This window comes from Aphelocoma coerulescens, chromosome 1A (genome assembly GCF_041296385.1).
Source record: "Aphelocoma coerulescens isolate FSJ_1873_10779 chromosome 1A, UR_Acoe_1.0, whole genome shotgun sequence".
In the NCBI taxonomy this organism is placed as follows: Eukaryota; Metazoa; Chordata; class Aves; order Passeriformes; family Corvidae; genus Aphelocoma; species Aphelocoma coerulescens.
Window position 1 is genome coordinate 76,756,102 of NC_091014.1, and position 21,119 is coordinate 76,777,220.

At 41.3% G+C, this 21,119-nt stretch overlaps 1 protein-coding gene across 1 annotated transcript in view; it reads right to left on the bottom strand.

The window, feature by feature from the left end:
- Positions 1-355: 355 nt before the first annotated feature.
- Positions 356-21,119, bottom strand: part of DERA (deoxyribose-phosphate aldolase) — a 47,944-nt gene continuing 27,180 nt past the window's right edge. The window contains exons 7-9 of the mRNA XM_069003565.1: positions 8,280-8,392; positions 4,179-4,328; positions 356-2,762 (exon numbers count right to left, since the gene is read on the bottom strand). Coding sequence (XP_068859666.1) covers positions 2,706-2,762; positions 4,179-4,328; positions 8,280-8,392 — 320 coding nt within the window. The 3' untranslated portion in view covers positions 356-2,705. The remainder of the gene's footprint in view (positions 2,763-4,178; positions 4,329-8,279; positions 8,393-21,119) is intronic.

Genomic DNA, 21,119 nt, shown 5'->3' on the forward strand with positions numbered 1-21,119 from the left:
CTGCCCTCCAGCCCTGCCTCTGCCTCAGCCCGTGATGGATCCCATACCTGCTAAGGTGGTACAGGCCCCTTGGATAAGCCTGGTTCCCTGCCTCCAGCCTAGTCCTTTGCTGCTCCTGATGGGATCCCTGGCCCAGGTTTAACCCCTCACATCCCTCATGGCTGTCAGCAGAGGAATTGCTGGCTGGTACCAGCAGCTTCTGCAGGAGGGCTGAGACGAGGCTCTGGGGCACACTGGTGGCCCATAGACAGAGACAATGTGGATATAACTTGAATCACCATGGAGTTAAACAAAGACAGCCAGTTGCTCTGAAACACTGAGCCTTCTGCTCGTTCCTCGAAAAAGAACAACCCTCAAACCACAATCATCTTTATTTGGATGTGTTTACAGACTGTTACTTTTTTTCTTTTTTGACAAAAATATAAAGGTTCCAACGGAAAGAAAAGTATAAACTACTTTCCAATCCAGCTTCTCTGAAAACACTGGTTGGCTCGGAGTTGCACAGTATTTCACATAGGTGTGTTTTTAATGTTCATGGAAAAGGGAAGTGGCTATCCTTGACTTTTCAGGAACCTCTCCCTCTGCAAAGGGAGCCTGTCACCCCTGAAGTAACCAGCAGCAGCCCATGTGCACATCAAAACTGTTGACAGAATTCCTCCGGGCAACTTCTTTCCTCAACACAGTTCCCGTGGAGACACTGAGGTTGTTCTCACCTTACACAGTGAGGTGGCAAAGTTGGACCTCCATTAATTTTAAGGAACTACACAGAGTCCTCCACCTAGAAACTAAAGCATCTCCAAAAAATAGTTTCTATCGTCAGCCTAATTGTCCAAAAGACAACCAAGAACAAAAAAAATGTGGCTTGCAAGTGGCATTACTTCCCACTATGGAAGTATGGACATTTATAACATTTAATAACATTTATAGAACTAAACAGCAGCAAAATCCAGTGTGTGGTGGCTGGGAGGGCAAGGCAGAGGGTCAGCCTGGCAAGCACCTGGTGGGAGCTGACTTCACATAAGAGGCTCTGCATTTCTGAAAGCTCAGCAGCAGAATTTTCCTCTCAATATGCAGACAGGCACTTGGATTTTTCCTTGATGGAACTGGCAATGAAATCAGAAGGAAAACTCACGGTAAAAAGGGCCACTTTTCAGGAAAACAAACGTGAAACTAGAGTCACAGCTCAGCCTCACCTTCTGCATTGAGACCTAAAGCAGAAACAGACTGAAAGCCTTGGATGAACTACTTCCTGAGAAATTAAGGCCCATTTTTAATCCTCAGCACTACACAGAGGATTTTGCTTTCTGTGTATGTTGTTTTTCTTGACTTTTTTCCCCCTAATCAGCTCTCCTATCTGTCCAAGGTGTTTTGTAGCATACCAGTGATTCAGGCGGTATAGCCAGATAAATAACTGAGTTACTATCTTTATAATAAATCTCTTTGTAATAAATGCACCTTGTAGCTTGATTTACAGCAAAATCCTCCTCCTCCTCATACTTCCATGATGAGACCTACTTAAGTCAGTGAGACTAGTCATGATGACAAGATAATTAAGTTTTTAGTACAACTCTGGTTAGTGAGCAGAATGCAGTTCTGATATAATGCATCTACTAGCTCCAGTCTGATATTCAAAAGGTGTTGGTGATTTGGGTATTATTCTTAATGTGCTCTGAAAAAAAGCACATTTTTTACATTAAAGCATTAAACCCCATATAGGACACAATTCAGATCATCTTTTAAATTAAAGTGTTTCTTTTGGAATGGCAAAGTTGAAGTTCAGCCAGCCTGGCAGTGACACCTGCAAACTGACAGTCAAACCCCCCTACATCAAAATGGAAAGATTTGCATGAATGTGTTTTAAAATGACAGGAGACAGGAATTGGAGCTTCTAAGCAAGTTAGACTAAAATTTTAAGAGTGAAATGCCTAAAAATAGGCCCCTGAATGCATAGTTAGGCACCTATATAGAGACTGCTTGATTTTCAGTTGTTCTGATCACCCAGAGCTCCCATTAACGTCAGGAGCAACTGTGGATACTCAGCTGTTCTAGAAATCAAGCCACTTTTATTCAAGGGTCTAAATATGGATGTCTGCGCCCAAGTTTGGGGGGAAAAATACAAAAAATAAAAAAGAGGTCTGGGGTTTTTTTGCCTTTTTTTTTTTTTTCTACAGAAGACATTTTATAAAAGAGAAGTAATAGCCAAGTTTCATTCTCCTTTCCCCTTACAATGCTTGAAACTGAATCAACAGAACAATTAATAGTGCAACACATCTGTGCCAGAAGATTTTGTCTGAGGTGAATGGAAATCTATTCCAAGATCAGTAGCTCTTAATTAGCAATCTGAAACATTCCACAGATATTTCATATTCTGCGACTGCAAAGTGTTACCAGGCCACCTAAATCTTTTTCATAGTATTTCAGTGTTGCCATTAATAAGCTTTTCAGGCTGGTCTGAGGAACTTTGCAAGATTAACTTTGCAAATCTGTAAGTATTAACTATTTAACTATTTCAGAAATGCCATTTTCTTCTGCTTTTGGATCAAGTACAACCAGCAGACTTGAGCATATTTTTAAATACCATAAACTGTGAAGAAGGAAGAATTAGGCCTTTAATTCTGTCATATGCACTTGGTTGTCAGAAGACTTCTGAATGCTGTTTGCCTAAAGACCTCTTTTGTAAAAGTGATCCTGAGTTGGTTTTGTGTTTAAGCCATTGCCAGTTCATGCTGAAGTGCATAAGAGCCAGTCACATGATAGAAAACCTGCAAGAAAAAAAGAGAATTTATGATGGAATTATATATGACTATAAAGCTGCAAGTGTCAAGGAAGCAACAAATTAAAGGCATGCTAGATGAAGACGATAGATACTTGTTTGTTTGTGTGTGTACATAAAATATGATGTAATATTCCTTAATATATTTGTTTGTAGGATATGAGCTAAGGGCTCTTGCTGCTGTGTTTGGAAAGGAAAAGTAAAAAGCAAAGACTCTTGTTGCTCTCAACTAAGATTTCAAAAAGAGCCAGGTAGAAGTCAATGCTTTCCTCTGTCACCTGGTTTAGACTACTTCAGTATGCTTGCTTTATTGAACATAATGACTGGGACATTTTATCTTCCATGCTTCTAGGCAGCACAGTACAGAAGAGCTTTGGTCGTGGCTGGGGCATTTGTGCAATCCTTGGCAGATAAAAGATACAACCCTTAAGAAATCAGGACAAGTGGTGCAACACAATCACTGGCTGTGTTCTAACACCCAGCAGTGATGGCAGTGGCAAGGAGAAAGCTCATGCTGCTCTGTCATAACCAGGGACATAATTTTAGGTCAAGAGTGAGGCAGAGAGAGAAAGACAGTATTATTCTCATTGCAGGAGTGAGCCAGGGGTTTTCAGCAGTCATGAATATTAACCTGACACCTCTCAGCTGTTCTATATTTCTTAAAACATGCCAGTATTTCAATTGCTAGGAAAGGTAAGGAAAGGGAAAAGACTGGTGCTTTTGTCCTCCCTCAAATCCCCCATACCTCATGTTTTCCCAGCAGCAACAGGATAATGACTCTCAGATATTTTTCTTGGTTAAAGGTAATATCACCTCTTCTCCTGGGATTAATGAACATGGGAGACAAGTCCAGAAGCCCCCACGTTTTGGCAGTTCCTATGGCACTACACTGTTCCCAATCATACCACATCTTTTGGGTGGGTACCCTGTGCCAGTTTCTTCCCCAGGAAACAACCAACATGTAAAAAATGCCCTATCAGCAGCACCATACATAGAATGAGATGTGAGTGTCTCCACAGGGATGGAAATACACTGTGAGCAGTTGTGGCACAGTGACACAAAGGGTCTGTGAGGTACTGTGAGGCTCAGTCACAGCCAGGAGTGAAGGGGAGAGCACCGCCATGCATTTCCAAGAGACTCTGTACATGCACAAACTGAGCCCTTTTTGCCCAAATTTTTTAATATTTTACACTGCAAACATGGCCTAGACCATGGTCAGCTGCTCCAACATCAGTGTCCCAGATGCCTGTAATGACAGCTCAAACCTAAAGAAATACTGAGCTGGAAGTGAACCTGTCATTAATAATGAATCAGATGGATGTTCCACTTCTGCAAAAGCAGTAAGCCAGGACATTTAGAAAGATTACTTTTGTTCTCCACAAGTTGTAAGCTGCCAACAACCAACCTGTTGCTCAATGTCTCCCAGCAAACTACTGGCACCCAGGCGGAAGAGCTCTGGTGTCAGCCACTCCACTCCCAGCTCCTCCTTCACCAGCATAAGCCAAGTAATAGCTTCTTTGGCTGTCCTAATGCCCCCAGCAGGTTTAAATCCAACCTTTAGAGAGAAAAAAAAACAACAAAAAAAGAAGTGCAATACACATCTTCATTCATCAGCAAACTTAGAATAGCAGTCAATGTTTGTACACCTGCAGCCTCACAGTGCCTGTGATGTAACAGCTCTACCTGGTAAGGGCCTGACTGCAAATGGGACAAGATCTGCACTAGCACTGGGAGCTATCAAGCCTCAGCCATCACTGCCAAACATTGCTGAGGGAGCAATACTTTCCACTCCTGTGCACCTTCTCAGGAGCTGGGCTTGAGGTCTTATGGGAGTACTTTGCCTATAGTACAAGGGATTTAGGCAGTGATGCCATAAAGATTTTTTGCCTTTTCTTTTATACCCCTGTTATACCTTTTTACAACTTCTGTATTCCTAGTGCTTTTTGCCTACATTCTTGGACTTGTTTGTTCAGCCAGGAGACTGAACATTTTAGAAGCTTCGTATTTAGGGATCAGTGTGCCCCAGAGCCCAAGGTCCTCTCCAGAACACATTCTGTAAACCAAGATAGAACCATCCAGGGGAAGGTTCCTTGGGGAGGGGGGCTCACTCGAGCCTCTCATTGGGGAATCTTTGATAGATCTGCTAATTAGTAACACCTATAATGTTATACCAGATCTTTTGGGGTGGGCATTTTGCAGGGTGCATTTCAGTGCATTCAACCTGGATGTGGTGCACCTAAGGATCCTTAACATAAATACCAAGGTAAAATCCCTTTTTCCCTTCTAACCGTGTTTGACTCTTGATTTTAAGACCAGGAAAAGGCATCAGCAGGACTGGGATAGCTGCATAATCACACAGTGTCCATGTCATAATCACCTACTGCCAATCTAATTCCAAATACAGAACAACAAATACACAACAATAACACCAAAGATGCTGCCTGTGAGGCAGCTGACTTTGGACAGCAGTGAGAGCTGGTTGTATTTTATAAAAAGCCCATGCAGCAGAGTTACACATGATTTGACTGTACATTCAAATGTACCAGAGGTTTTATTTTCACTAAAATTTTCCAAAAAGGAATTAAATTAGGCCTGTCTTTATAAAAAATTGAAAGCTTTGTGCTTCACAGGAACTGCAAAACTTCTGTCCCCCACCACAGGCTGGATATGCTTTCAGTCACTCGGTGTGAGATGTGTGTCATATCTGAAGGTGAACTGCCATGTCTGTAAAGGCATAAACACCAAGGAAAACTTATCTTTGAGGTAAAGCATGTCTTGAATGCTGGGATGGACCTGCTGTGCACTTGGCATACACCCCTAATGCCAGTCCTTTGGTTATGTGCCATTTAAGCACGTCTCATCCCGAGAGAGAGCGTGTGACACACAGCTATCAAATCCCTCATCAAAAATGCCAAAATGTTGGCCTGGAGCAGCTACCTAAACTCTTGAAAAACAAGGAGAATCAGGAAAAATTCTTTCTGCATAAAAAAAAAAAAAAGTAAATCTGAACAACATGTAGCACACAGGGATTCTTCCTATATTTTCTCCTGCCATTAACCTTCACATTGGGCAAGAATTATCATTTTGGTTTTTTATGTAAGCTCCTGAAACCTCACTGCATCGAGGATTTCTTTGTGCCTTATGGATATAATAGTGGAATCAGAAAGTATCTGTTTTTAAATGTGTTTGGTAATCTTTTTAATATAGTGATTTCAGGACCAACAAACACAGAATAAATCCTTCTCTCATGCTGGAGCTTTGTGATAATGGCATATTTCCAATAAGATTAAAAGGAACAAAAGCAGGAAAAGCTTGATAAATCCAAACCACGAAGACTGTGTTTTTGTGGATGGACAAATAGATGTGTGAGTGTATGCAAACATCTGTTAACATCAGATTTTCAAAAAGAATTTAAAGCACAGCAACTGGAAAAGCATCTTCTAGACAATAAGCAAAAAAAGTTGGAATGTGTTTTCTTTCCCTCAGGAAGAGGAATTCTAATGAAATTTGAATTTAGATTTCTCCCTAGAAATGCTACATCTCTTTGAGATAGTCTGTGGCAAAAACAAGTAAAACACGAGTTAATAAGAGAATTAAAACCATCATTCAGAATTCCTTCCCCTTTTAGCAGATTCTGAAAGCTCTTTTCTTTGCAAAAAAAGCTGACAAAGACAAGCCTGTCCTCTCCTCCATTTACCAGCTTTCCAAACAGCACATCTGACTGCCATAAAAACGTAAAAAGGAAGGGGGGTTGGAATTTAATTCAAGAGCAGTACAAAGTCCAGCTACCACTTTCCTGCTGTTTCACAGCATTTCATTATTTTGCTTAATAAGTTCATCTCCTCAAGAATTTTCTCTTCACCTTACATTATTAAAAGTAATAAGTTTTTCTGGATTGGGGGTTTTCCCAACAGAAAAACCAATTTATGTATGTCCTTCAATAATGACAGGAAAAGATTATTTCCCATTATATTGCACACTTTTCATATCACCACCACAGCTTATCAGTCAATAAATGTTACTCTGCAACTTGTTCCTTTCCTTGAAGAAGTTTAATTTCTGTATTAACCTGTTTTTCCCAGGCAACGCCTTGCTAGAAAGCGTCCCTACAGCAGCAAAATTAGTTTGTTAAAGAAACCATTTAGAAATTTCTTGCCACTGATAATATTGTCTTCAGTTAATAAAAGTACATAAAGTCAGTTTACATCTAATTCACTGACACACACATGCACACGGACACGAGCACTTATTCTTAACAACACATTTCATACCATGAATGCGTCCTTTGAAAGCAAAAGGTGAATTCAACATTTATATCCAATTATGGGGACAAAGCTGTGTTAATGCAGCAGGGACCAACTTGTGGCACACAGCTCGTGCAAGCAGCACTGGTGCCCAGGGGAGCTGCCTCACGCTGGGGCAGTGATGGTGCTCCCACAGAAACAAGACTATTGGAGCTGCTCCAGCTGTGGTGTGGCAGAGAGAGAGGCAGGCTGGGGAAAGGAGGAGTGGGGATAACCCAGGGATCCATGCTGGCCTCATCTAGATGGCTACAGAGAGTAGATGGACACAGCTCTAACCTGGTGTCACACGTTGCTCAAGCCCCAACAGACCCTAGAGCTATCTCAGCCCCCATCCCACTGCTCATCCCATGTCCTGACATTGTACCTTGCAAGGCCACCTGTGGAAGGGACAGAAGGATAAGCTAGAGAAGGAGGGAAGGGTGGCCAGAAATGGGGAGAGGCTCTTAGCTAGAGATGTGGCTTCCTCTCCTGGTGCTGAAGGTGAGGACCAAGCCCAGCACCAGACCACCAGCACCAGATCTAACTGGCAACCCCCACTTGCCCACGGATAAATGAAGTGAGAGGTGGCTGAAGCCCTCCTGGGAATCTCCTCCCTTCTCAGTATTTCAGCACAAGGATGAATGCACAGACAGTTCATCCCTGTACATTCCCCTTTTCTCCACTGATCTCGCTCGACAGTGACCTGATCAATAAACATTAAGTACCAGAACATAATGTTCTTCCAACCCCTGTCCCCTCTCTCCTTCCTTCCATCCCAGGCAACGGGATACAACTGGATCTGCCTCCTTGTCCCCTTGGAAAGCATCTCTGGCAAGAGAAGAAAGAGTAAAATGCATCCCTTGGGCTGCCAGAACAAAGTCAGGAAATCCAGTTGTGCACACTGGAGAGAGGCGATGGCTCTACATTTGTACAGCTCTGCTGAGGTTTATGGGAGCATGTCAGCCACTGCCAGCCTGAGATTTGCTCTGTTATTAGTGGACATCACCCCTTAAATGGTGAAGCAAAATTCAAATCCAAATGCAGCAGGGAACGCTTTGATTGCATGAGCTTTTATGGAATGAAGTAACAGCTCTTCAAGGGAGAAAAGACAAAAGCAGAAAAAAAAAAAAAAAAAGGAATATTAGCAAATCAATCCTATTACATTCTTATTTCTTTCTGAGTGAGCCTGTTTGGTTAATTTGTACAAAGGAAATGAGAACTACCTTGTAGCCAGTTTGCCAGTAGTATTCCTTAATGGCCCGCATCATGACTATGCCAACGGGAAAGGTCGCATTTTCCACCTCCTTTCCTGTAGATGTCTTTATAAAATCAGAACCTGAAAGGAAGTAAAATGTTTTATAGCAGTTTTAGAACAAGAGCCCCTTTGCACATACAAGTTCACAGCCTCCTGTGATGCCCTCCTGCTTCACAGCAATTCTGAAGCATTCCTCTACATGTATGTCCCCTTGGTGTACATAAATCAACATTTTAGTATTTCCACAAGGATCTTTGAGAATAGAAACTATTTTCATCAGTTTGGTTTTTTTTAATTTAACTTTGCATCTACTTAGTCTCACATTTGACAGTCTGGTATTGTATCTCCTGCAGCTGTTTTTAAGAGAAGGGAAAGATATCTCATATGTGTTTACTAAACCAGCTGTGTAATACTGTAAACCAAGGGAAAACTCCCCTTTTATGGATTTTGCAATTGTAACATTGTAAGTTACTATACTGAAAGCCACGCTCTGATTTAATGCAGTAACAAGGTCAAAACATCTGCATTATTTAAAGAACAAGAGTTAGCCTTGGCTTATTTTTTTCTGTTTTCTCACTTGTGAATAATATTCTCCAGTGCCTGTCTTAATACTTGTGTAACATTCTTGGGTATTCTTGCTGTTCTGCCTTGGCTTGAAAGAAATCCTGAAGCACAGTGTAAGAAAAAGCTAAGAAACTAACAAAAAATAATGAGCCTTGCAGTGCATGATCCAGCATTGACAGAATACAATGACAAAACTTCTTTAATTTCATTAGGACGCACTTCATCCCTAGGAACCTACTTCTTAGAAAAGGTGTACTGTGGGATCATTAATTATCAAAAGTAATTGGGAGAAGAAGAGGGATAATTCAAACATCATGTAGTAGTGCATCATCCACTTAAGTCAATTGGAACTGCATCTGCTTCCACTTCAAATTTGGCTTAGGGTCCATTTTGTCTCTTATGCGAATGATGATGCCTCTACAACATCCCCTAGAGTAGGGACGGGGAGTTTCAGCACTGGCTCCAGCTAAGGAGTTGCCTTGGCTACATTCTGTGTGCTGCAGCACACTCCAGAGTGTCTCCTGATGGCACAGCTGACTGGCACACAGCTGGGTCTCAGCCTGATGGCAAGGCAACACAAAGCCAGGCATGCTCCTGTGGCTGATTTAAACACAGTCAAATGGTATCACAAACTTTGGGGTTTCTTAGACCACAGTTTTCGCTGTAGGCTTCCAGACTAGGCAGCATCTCAGCCCAGTGGTGATTCAATTGCACCCTCCTGTGACAATTTCCACTCTGGAGAGAAACAGCTATTTGCAAGAAGGATTCCAACTCCAGGGAAAGTGCAATGTGCAAAAGAGGCAGTTAATAGTTGATAGAGCTTTGCAAAGAATGGAGCACACAGGAGAGACAATTGAGTTGCACATTTCAGAGCTGCCCCCTTCCACTACGGACATCTGATAGTCACATTAAAACAAGGAGCAGTGGAAGTGAAACTTCAACATCACCAAATTATATTTTTAATTTCCCTTTCGAAATGTAGCACTTAAAGTCCTTCAGTGCAATACTTCACTTTTTTTCTACTATAAGGTAAGTCAAAGCTTTTATAAGTCTTATAATTACAAGTCTCTATGGTACAGTTTCATTAAAAACTTTCATTAAACAACAGCTGCCCTTGTATATGGTCTTCTAATCAATTTGGTCAAACAGAATGACTTCTAATCAGCTGTTGATAAAAATAGAAGATGAAATTTTAATTCTAATAGATTAACCACAAACTCAAGATAGTCTTCAAAATCCATCTAGTTCTATTCTCCAGTGGATTTAACGACTATTCAGCAACTCATTACTAAATAGAACAAGATGAACATTTTCCAGTTCATTAAAGAAATGTACTATGTATTTTTGCATTGTCCTCATGATTCGTTACGGGGAGTCTTAATTACAAGATAATGGATAATGGTTATTAAATGCAGACTCCAGTAATGAAGCTCTATTCATTTGCGAGCCTCAGAGACTGCAAAGAGGGGAAAATAAAATTACTAGCTTCAAAAGATTAACGGATCAAATTATTATTCAATTTTGAAAATCTCATTCAGACTTCATAGAAACAAGAAGAGATTAAAAACTAGTATTAGTACAAAAGTTGTGCATTTATATATTTATTTTTAAATAATATCTTAAGGCTATTACCAGAATAATCAGCTTTAGATGTGATTATTAGACAAACATACAGCCAATTTAGTAGCATCCTCTAACAATGAAAACAATACATTTTTCTTTCCCGAACAAATTCTTCTTATGACACAAGAGCTTGCTAGCAGGACTGCAGGCAGCCCCTTGCAGAAGACAGAGGACCCACACCAGCACAGAGAGCCACGATGGAAGGTGCTATTAACTTTTGGATTTCAGCAATGAAAAGGGGGTTTTAAAAATCAGGCGCTGCCATGAAAGGCACCTCATTTAGCAGACCTCGTGCCAACCCTGTAATAATAAGGGAGTTTCACCCAGTCTATTTCTTATTTAAGTTTTCAAAGACAAGTCTAAGGAATTCAGTTCAGAAGGAGTTTCACCTGGAAATTTAGGTGATGATTTAGAAACCGGAGTTTTATCACCCATCTTCTCATGTTCCTGTGAATATATACACTCAAAAAATCAAGGCTAAGGTTAAAATACAGGCTGGATGGCTTTCCCCTTCCTTAGAGTAGATTACATGACTCAATGAAGCATTAAATCCAACATTTCACAAAATTAGTTATTCAGGGTAGATTTCTAGGCCCAGTGAGCCTGGAAAAGACCACACTCCCTACTTCTATTTTCCAATGTGAAGCCACACCAGTACATTTCCTTTCAAGGCAGCAAGTCATGTAAGACTCACTGAACCAGGGAGATGGGTTAGAGCTCTGGTTAGAACGTGGTGCCAGTAACACCAAGGTTGTGGGTTCAACACAAACAGGCCATTCACTTCAGAGGAAGTCCATTACATTATTTCTGTTCTAGATACACAGCCTCGTTTACGGTGGCACCTGAACAAAGTTGCAGAGCTGAGGTATCCAGAAGCTGAGGGACTTGCCCAAGGTTTCTCAGCAAGCATTTGGCAGGGTATGGATTGAATGCTCTCGTTTCCCAGAAGGGCAGAAGACCTCCCAGAACTGGCCTGCCCTATTGCTATCCTGTACACCAACTGGAAACTCTACAAAGCTTTCCAGTCCACGTAACATTGAAGCAGAGCATGAGAAGTGGAGAATCTTATTTAGATGACAGCATCCAGGAAGCACACTGATTCCATAATTAAGCAATAAGGAATAATAAGCAGCATAGCAATCGTGGAGTAATCACAACCTTTTGGTTGTGAAGTGTTTCAAATGCCCTTGGGGAATGATTATCTCCTGATAACTACAGACTCTGTGTTGCTGCCTTAGTCTCAATAAAGAACAAAGATGTGGCTGGCAGTTTTAAACAATAGTTTAGAGAGAGATGCTTGCAGAGGGACAATTACACCGTGCTACTTTGTAAGTATTTGCAACGAGCACAAATATATCTTCATTGCTGCAACTGAGAGAACACATATCCTACCAAGACTTCCAGGACTGGTGGCACTCCACTCAGAGGACCTGCAAAACCACCTGCTGTTTCTGCTGACAAGGTAGCAATGACAAAATAGTACCGTATCAAATGTGCATGAAGTCCCATTAGCAAGTCATCTTTCTATTTTATGAGCACCTAAACTAAGGGTCTTCAGATTCATACACAATTAGCCTTACTAAGGGTGACCAGGTTAACAACCCTCTGAAAATAAGAGGCAGGGCAAGATATAAAAGGCTAATGTAGCAGCTAATTCTTGTCAGCTGAGTTGTCCTAATTGTCCCACTTACATGTCCTTATCCTGCCCCAGCAGCAAGATAAAATACATTCCCCATTAGCTTAACTTTGCCATCCAGGAGAACAGAGCACGAAGCTGTGGTAACTCACTTTAGCAGTGGCTCACCAGGTAGCTTTAGCTCCATGCCACAAGGCTACACTGCCAGACCACTTGGTTACCTAGGTGCCTATGTGTGTTTTCACATGCCTGTATCTCAGCTACCATTCAAAAATGCTGGTTTATCACTTGGTCTGTTGAGACCTGCCCATTTTTTGCAACTCCTTTCAGGAAAGTACCTGCACAGAGGGGAAAAAAAAATCCCATGACAGGGCTCCACATTTAATGTCTGTTTACAAGTAAGACAACCTTTTGAAAACCCATCCTATCATCCCAGCTTGGTTTCCAAGACTCAGAATGGATACTGCCTTTCTTGTACCCCTCCAGGAGCAGGGGTTCTGCAGGCCAAACGATGCCCTCAGGAACACTTACACATGCACACAAAGGGACAAATTATTAAGTCCATACTTATGCAAAATTCCCTGTAGATGAAGTCTGAAAGAATCCAGCATTGCTGAATTATGCACAGCTTGCTAATGCACTGTTACAGTGTCTACCACAGGTCTCCACAGAATACTATTACTTAATTAGTATTAGTTTCTTGTGTGTTCATTTAAAATGCTTCTTCAGAAGGTTCAGCAGGAAGAGCCATTCCACCTTCTGTTGCTCGGCTACATAGCACAGGCACTTGCTATTTTTAGAGCATTCCTTCCAACCCAATCCCTGTGTGGCACGGAGAAAGAGAAGATAAATAATTGACATGTGCTCGGGGTCCAAAGACCACAGCTGGAATCGCTGTCACTGGTGGCACCTGGCTTGGAGCCACCCCGAAGCACAGAAGGAAACATGCTCCCAGTCACCTCCCCGCATTGCCATGCAGAAGCAGTGTTGGGAGATGCCAAGGTGCAGAAGTTCAGGCAATTATGTGCTGCTGGAACAGCCCCTCCTCTTCCTCTCCAAAGAGGAAGCAGCAGTATATCCTCCCAGGAGTGAGATGTGGGACAACAAGGAAGTTTAACAAATTCCTGTATTGTTATCCGCTTGTAGAATTTCATGTGTCTTTACCATGATCTCGTTTTTCTTCTTCAAAAGGGTGTACCACATACTGCACCCAGGGGTGTTACGGTGTATGACCTACATTAACCTTACTTCTGTTTGCAGATGGCATTACTGGAACCACTGAAGCAGTTTGCCTAATGACACATGGCCAGCCAAAGGCAGAAAGAAGAAATAAATCAAGGCATCCCAACACTAATCCTAACCTTACTATCACTGGGAAAAACCAGACCTTTCTCTCAGCTTACCCACTTGCAATGCTGTTTCCTCTACAAGCCATTCTGTGGGCTATTTTTTGCCATGCTCCTGATTTCGAGCAAGATTCAAAATAAAAGAGACATCAGTAGAAACCTCCTCCCTAGCACAGGCTCAGCTTGAGAGTGCAGCACGCTGCACCCAGGGCAGGAGGCAGTGCTGGTGGCACAGCTCTGGCCCCAGATTCCCAAACCCATGGCCCCCTCCAGCACTTACTGATGAAGCAACAGAAAGATTGGCCTCTCCTTTCAGACTGAGCACAAGCACTCTGGTTCTCAGCACTGAGCCACATGCTCTGGCTAGGATGGGTGGAAAAAGCAAAGTGCTGTGGGAGAAACCGGACTTGATTTGAAAATCTCCCCCTTTGAGCTTCCTTTACAAAAGCTGAAACACATTGCATCACTTTTCTTGTTCACACTTAAATTAACCTAAGCAATGATAAACTATCTTAAACTGTGATATAATTAAAACAGCACTGGTCTAGGTCAGGCTTTTACCCTCTTGGCATTCTTGGTTTTGGATCAATATATCTCAGCCGCTCAAAATGTTGTCCAGCACATGACATATTACAGACTGAGGCTGAAACCCTGATATATCTACCAGTAATAGCACTGCAATTTGGAAGAAAATAATAAATATGCATGATGGCTTAGAATCACAGCACAACATGGCATATTGCATTCCATGTTTTAGCAACCACATTTGGCTTTGTGCTTTTTAACGTTGGTAACAACTTTGAAACAAATATGTTAACGTTAAATCTCAGGTACACTTACGTATTGTCTATTAGCTCGTAACAAAATTACTCAAATTGAAGAAATAGCTGTTTAAAATCAATTTGGAAACACTCCACGCTGAATAAAGCAAGTAGAAAATCAGTCTACTTTATCAAGAAGGTGCTATGAATTTTAAAGATTGAAAAAAATCCACCATACATAATACAGCCAAAATCATGGCACTTCAATGTCATTCTGAGTGTTTTTCAACACTTGATGTTAAAAGCAGTTTAAGATTCTGTTCCTACTCTTACCCAGAGAAAGGTAGGATTGATTTTTGAGCTTTAAAAGTCTATGTCTTAATGCCACAGTCAGAATCTGTCCAGCATGCAGCCTCTTTGTCATGCAGAGGACAAACAGCAGCATCAGCCCCTCTTCCACACTGTTCCCTACAATCAAAGGCAGCTGGCACAGGTGAAGGCTTCAGTACTAGGGGGATTTCCAGGATCAAAGGTATTCTCCTTGAGCAATTGGAATGGTCAATGTTTGGCCTTTTGGCTTTGCCCAAAAATCAAAAAATATAAGGTGTCAGATCTCACCAGACTCATCTGTGATCTGTTTGTTTCCACATGGCTTTTACAAATTAGGTAGAACAGATTTCTTGGGGGCTTGCACAGAGGGATGAATATTCCACTTTGGTGATCATGTGATTACTAGGAAAATGTGAAGCACTTCTAGCTTATTTTTTATGACACTCGAACGTCTTCAACACCAACAAGCTGCAAACACAGAGATTTTATCATGGACTTCCTGGATTCCCCTGATGCAACAAATATCCAAAGGGTAACACCCTGGATGGCCTTACCTATACATAAGGCATCACAATGCTTGTTTTTAAAGGGCATCAGTCTTACTTAAAACTCCTGCTCTCCAGAAGATTTTGCCCCCCAGAGTGTTTCCTTTTTTTCCTCCACCTTGATAATTTGGCACCTGGCAAAACTGCAAAAGCCCACGTGTGTAGGCTGCAGTGTAGGTCAGAACTTCGAGGTACAGACAGATGTTTTCACCACTGTCAGTAGGGTTGTTTTGCAATGTTTCTAACTCTTCAGGCAGCCTGAATACCAAAAACCTGCCAGCTCCCTTCAAAGAAAAAAACAACCAAAACCCCTGACTGTGCAGCCACACTCCAAGCAGGAGGCACCTCTCTGCTGGCGGTCAGGGAAAGACACTTCTGGTTTTTTAAGAAATCCTTTTTTCCTCCCATTGCATTATTAACAATGCTTACATGGCAAAACTAACAATTTTGTTTCAAAGGGATGCCTTATGAAGGTGTGCTGCTGATCAATCCAGTCTGAGTTTTCTGGCATAATATCTATTGAGCACTACTCGAATGAAGGAAATTAAAAAAGACCAGTAAGCACCATCAAAAATAGGCAGCAACTCATAAAAAGGTATTTAATATGCCAGGGCATTGTTTCTTCACCTCCATTTGTCAACAGCCTGTGTGCTGATCTTACCACAGACTGCAATTATGGTGAGCATCTCAAACCAAAAGCACCAACAATCTGATTAACTGCATGGGTTTGGTTAAAAAATAATTGAAACTGATAGAGAAATGCTGCTCACACCAGACCACTGGCAAAACAAAGATGATATTCCAGTCTTCAAATCCACATTTTATACAAAGGTTTTACATTTTTAAAAACTTACACGAAATATATATTATCATTTTGAACTTTGGCATTCCATTCTTTTTACTGAAATACTGTGAATCAAAGAAATTGAATATCAAACTCTCTTTGTGTTAGATGTGTATACATATCCTCATAGGTATTTAGTGGCAAGTTATTAAATGTCACTATTCATTGAGACAGTATATTTTATGTCTTTCTTACAGAAAAAAAAAAAAACCATCTATGTAAAATTTGCAGCAATATTTCAGAGCCTCACTCTGGTATCAATGACTTCTTCCCTCACAGGTTCAGAAATAGAGGTGGTCAAGCAGAACATCCCCTGTGTTCTCCTGAGTTCTCGCATGCCAAAGTGCAGAGGCAGCGACGGTGTGGTCACACCAGGAGGTGTGATCACCCTGTCTGTACCTTTCCTTCTGGCATAAACAGCACAAAAGCAGCGAGGAATTCTGTGTTCAGCAACGTCAAATCCCATGCAAAGGTACCTGGTAAGTATTTATGTTGGAAAATGTGGTTCTGGGGTGAAGTACAGCAGTGTTACATATCCCTTATCTATCAACTAAGCACTGTATTCACTTCCGTGGAGGGCTTTAAAGCCCCCAGACATTAGCCCAAGGCAAAACCACATTGTCTCCATTTAATTACCTATCTTTTCATACTGACTGTGATCCAAATGACTGAGTTAAACAGAATGGTTACTAGTAACAGGAGACCATTGATAACCAGCAAGCTGAGGTGGGCGTACGTGCACAGAGTTCAAAAGAAAATGATGCTGCTGCATGCTGTTTACTTCTCCAGTATGAATTTATAAAGTGTATTAGCACGAATTAAAAGGATTAAAATCCCAGGAACCAATGAAGTCAAAGAGAAATAGAAAATTGATTCAGTCCTAAAAAGATAAAATTATTTAACAACTTATTAAAACAGTTCATCATTGTAATTAAAATCCAAGTGCCTAGAAAAAAGTGCCACAAGAAAGGTAATTATTTATGAGGAGACTTTAAAAAGCCATTCATAGTGAATTTGGGAGAGAATCAGCCTGAAAGAGTTGGTAGTAGAAAGAAATTGTTTGTTTATTCATAAAACTTATTTTGGTCTAGCCTACCACTAAGAATCCCTAACATCTGCTCAATGGCAGCTGTAAGTAACATTAGGAACACTCAGCCAGTTTATATCTTTCCTTTTTATTAAAAAGTAAACAGGTCTTTTTAAATTATTCACTAGTAAATTAACATAAAAATCAGTGCTGTAGCTAACCACATTTTGTGGAAAGGCATCTGCAAGCTTTGCATGATCACGATGATCTCAATCTTTCTACATTTCACTGACTATTTTACTCTTTATGTGATGTCCCACCTAATTTAGCAAATGAAAACGTAGACAACTCACAAGCCATACAGGAGGCACAGCCATGAAAATACAAAATGCACCACTGGTACCTCAAAAGCCATATTAGTTGCCTCCTTCTGACTTTAACTGATTCCGTTCTTACCTTTCCTTTGCCTTCCGCTGCATAAAAATTCCCCCTCAAATAACCTCAGATCTCTCCTGCTTCTGTCTTTCAGGAACAAGGCATTCATTAGACAGGAAGGAGCAACAAAATACAGCGGTGTTACTAATCAGTAATTATTTGTTCTCATCTGCAGCACTTTTATACATAGGTGACAAAGTGCTCTGCGTGTTCCCGTGTTTCACTCCAAATCTGTGTTCTTAAGACAGTAAAAAAAGGCACAGGAACACTTCAAACCTAAAAGCTTCTCTTTACCTCTGAGTAACTTTTTTTTTACTTAACCTCATCAACACTTTAGAAGAAAAATATTTTATTTTCCTCCTGAGTTTCTCTCCCAGCTTCAGTGCTTACTTCATAATACAAACAAGTCCCTGCAAATGAACTCACCAAGAAGTTGTTCAAGGGCATGGAGTAGCTCTGTTTATTTTACTAGGATATTTTTGTTTTACTTCAAGGGAAAAACCAAGCATTTCTGCAGTGCTCTCTGGAGACAGTTAGTTTAAAGCTGAGCTGTAATTCTAACCCAGGCACTGGAAATGGCATTGTTACAATAGCACAGGGTCCATCCAGCTGAAGTTTCCGAGGAGTCTGCCTTGAAGCCACAACCATGCTGCAACTGGCAACCAAGCAAGCTGCTGAGAAGCTGAATTTGCTGAGATCCAGAGCAGCTGCAAACACAGTGCCTGATTACAACATAAACCTAACTAGTTAGCTATCAACAGTATTTATGGTACCATGGTAGTAGAGAACCAGCTGAGACCTGCCAGCCCTCCTCTTCCTGGGGATTAGGAGATCCGAGAAACACAGCATCCCTTTCCATCATACCCCACCAAGCTGCTTCCTCATCCTGGGGGTCAGCTTTGTTCCAAAGCTCCGTTTATGAGTAAGGCTTTGTGCTTCCTTTGAGTTCTCCACAGGTTCACTTTCCAGGACTAGTGGGAAGGAGGCTTTTGAAGATACATGACTCACAATTTTATATTCCATAATTTAAGTGCAACGTGATGCATGGAACATGGAACATCACCCCTTGTTTCCTTTTTGGTCCGTTAGAGGTGAATTAACAGATCTTCAATGACAAACTACAAGACTTCACTCCTTCACTCCTCTGATGTTTGGGATAGGCTGGTAAATTGGACATTGGATTTGCAACATGTCTACAAAGGTGATGGAAAGAAGATGTTCTACTCAAGAAGAGGTCCTGGTATCACCGAGGAGGAATCTTTTCTACATCTCAGATTTAGGGAGAACTCAACTTTAGAAATCAGCTGCAGTTGTACACCGCAGGGAAATCACTTTGTAGCCCGAATGCTAGCAGGAAAGAAACATCAAAGGTACAAAAGACAATCAGCTGTCAGATCCCTGTTGACTTGCCATGAAGACTATGGCCTTTGCTGTCAATTTTGTCTTTGAAAAATTCCCTCAGAATGAGGACTACTACAGAAACCTCTGGTAAAGCTATTGTCTCTAGTAACTGTAAAGTAAGCACAGGCAGAAATCTTCATTTGTCTTACCCGAGAGATGCTGAATTTTAAAACTACCATTTCTGAAAAGGAATTTAAAAAAAACCAAAAAAACAACCAAACAACAAAATCAAATCAGGAACATTTCCCAGAGGATGAAATTCCGAAGTATAGTATCAAAGAAGGGAATATCTTCTGTTCTTTCCAAAATCCCCCCCGACACAATTTGAGCTACAAGATCAGAGGAACACAGAATGGCTGGGAGACAGACCCCAAGTAACCCAAGCACCTGCCAAGGAAATCCAAGTTCCTTGTATAACTCATCAAAAACACTGCAAGCAACCACAGAGGCAAGCTGGAAGAGTCTCTTTCCAAACACCATTGTAATGAGCATATTTCTGAGTATTGCTATGTCCTATGTTCATGTTCTGACAGCAATCTTTTCCTTTGAGAACATGACTCAAATAGACTGACAAAGTCTGTTAGGCAGGCCTTTGGAATTCTGGTGAAAACTTGACATTTATAAGGAAGGAACAATGTCAAACACAAGCAGCCAGGAGGACCAACCATGTCCTGGTGGGCATCAGGCACAGCATCACCAGCTGGGCAAGGGAGGGGATTGTCCTGCTCTGCTCTGCTCTGCACTGGGGTGGCCTCACCTCAAGTGCTGGGGGCAGCTTGGGGTGCCACAGTATAAAAAAGACATTAAACTACAAGAGATCATCCAAAGGAGGCCATGAGGATGGTGAAGGGCCTTGAGGGGAAGCTGTGTGAGGAGCAGCTGAGGGCACTTGGTCTGCTCAGCCTGGAGGAGACTGAGGGGACACCTCACTGCAGTTACAGCTTCCTTGTGAGGGCCAGAGCAGGGGCAGGCACTGATCTCTGCACTCTCACGACCAGTGACAAGACTTGAGGGAACAGCATGAAGCTGAGGCAGGGGAGGGTTAGGCTGGATATGAGGAAAAGGTTTTTCACCCAGAGGGTGTCTGGGCACTGAACAGGCTCCCCAGGGCAGTGGTCACAGCACCAAGCCTGACAGAGTTCAGGAAGCATTTGGACATTGCTCTCAGACACATGGTGTGACTCTTGGGGTGTCCTGTGCAGGGCCAGGAGCTGCACTCAGTGATGCTGATGGGTCCCTTCCAACTCAGTATATTCTGATTCTGTGATAAATGCATTTGCATTTGACCAGTCTCGTGTAGCTCAGTGAGGAATGAGTTCATGCAGCCCAGCAGTCAGCTGGGGTTTTCAGTCTGTTTCTCTGCACTTCATCAGGTAACACTTCAAAATGCAGCATCAGCACCATTAGGACATGATTTGTTAAAAGCTCATGAATGTCTTTATATTGGTATCAGTGTATTTTAACATACAGCTTTATTAACATTCAGGTAAGGAAACAATCCATGCCCTCCTCACAGGAAACTTCTTGTTTCATAGTGACTAGTTTCTGCCCCACTTTAATGGCTCAACAGGTATTTCTCTTGTATTTGTACTCATCTCTTGTTATGCCTCTTTGTTTTCACTGTGTCCTTGTGATTAAATGGGTAGATTCAAGTGAGTATCCAGAGTTTTTTAAAATAACCTAATGATGTTCAAGATCACATATTCCTGGTGTATTTTGCCACTCAACACATTTCTCTTTAGAAGTCTAAATCCACATTGCTGCTGCCATGAGTATGTATCTTCAAATTAGACAGGCACAACCACTAAGCCTTGATACCTTAAAAAGCAAAAAAAAAAATATCCAGGACCTGCAACCTTAAAATCATGCTTGGTTTATTTCCACATCTATATTAAGTTTCTGTTAAGGGACTGGATTTTCTAACTAGTGTTCCTACTTGCAATCTCTTAAAAGATACTTCAATATTTCATAAGCCAATATAATATAATTGATAGATACAGTAAATTAAATATTTATTTCTATTTTTCACTGGTTTAGCAGAATTTAACACCTGCTGCTGACAGAATAAAAAAACCCAACCCGAAATATCAGAGAAATAAATAGTACCCAGTACATCTATTGATTTTACATAATATTTCCATGTTTTAAAATTGCATTCTCTCAAATCATTACCTTCAATACCAGAGCTTCCCAGATGCAAAGTTTTTTGCCAGGAAGCCCTGTTATTTTGCTGGCATGTTTGAGTAGAACTATTCACTGTGCAACAATTTCTGAGTCTGAGGTGATATGAAACTTC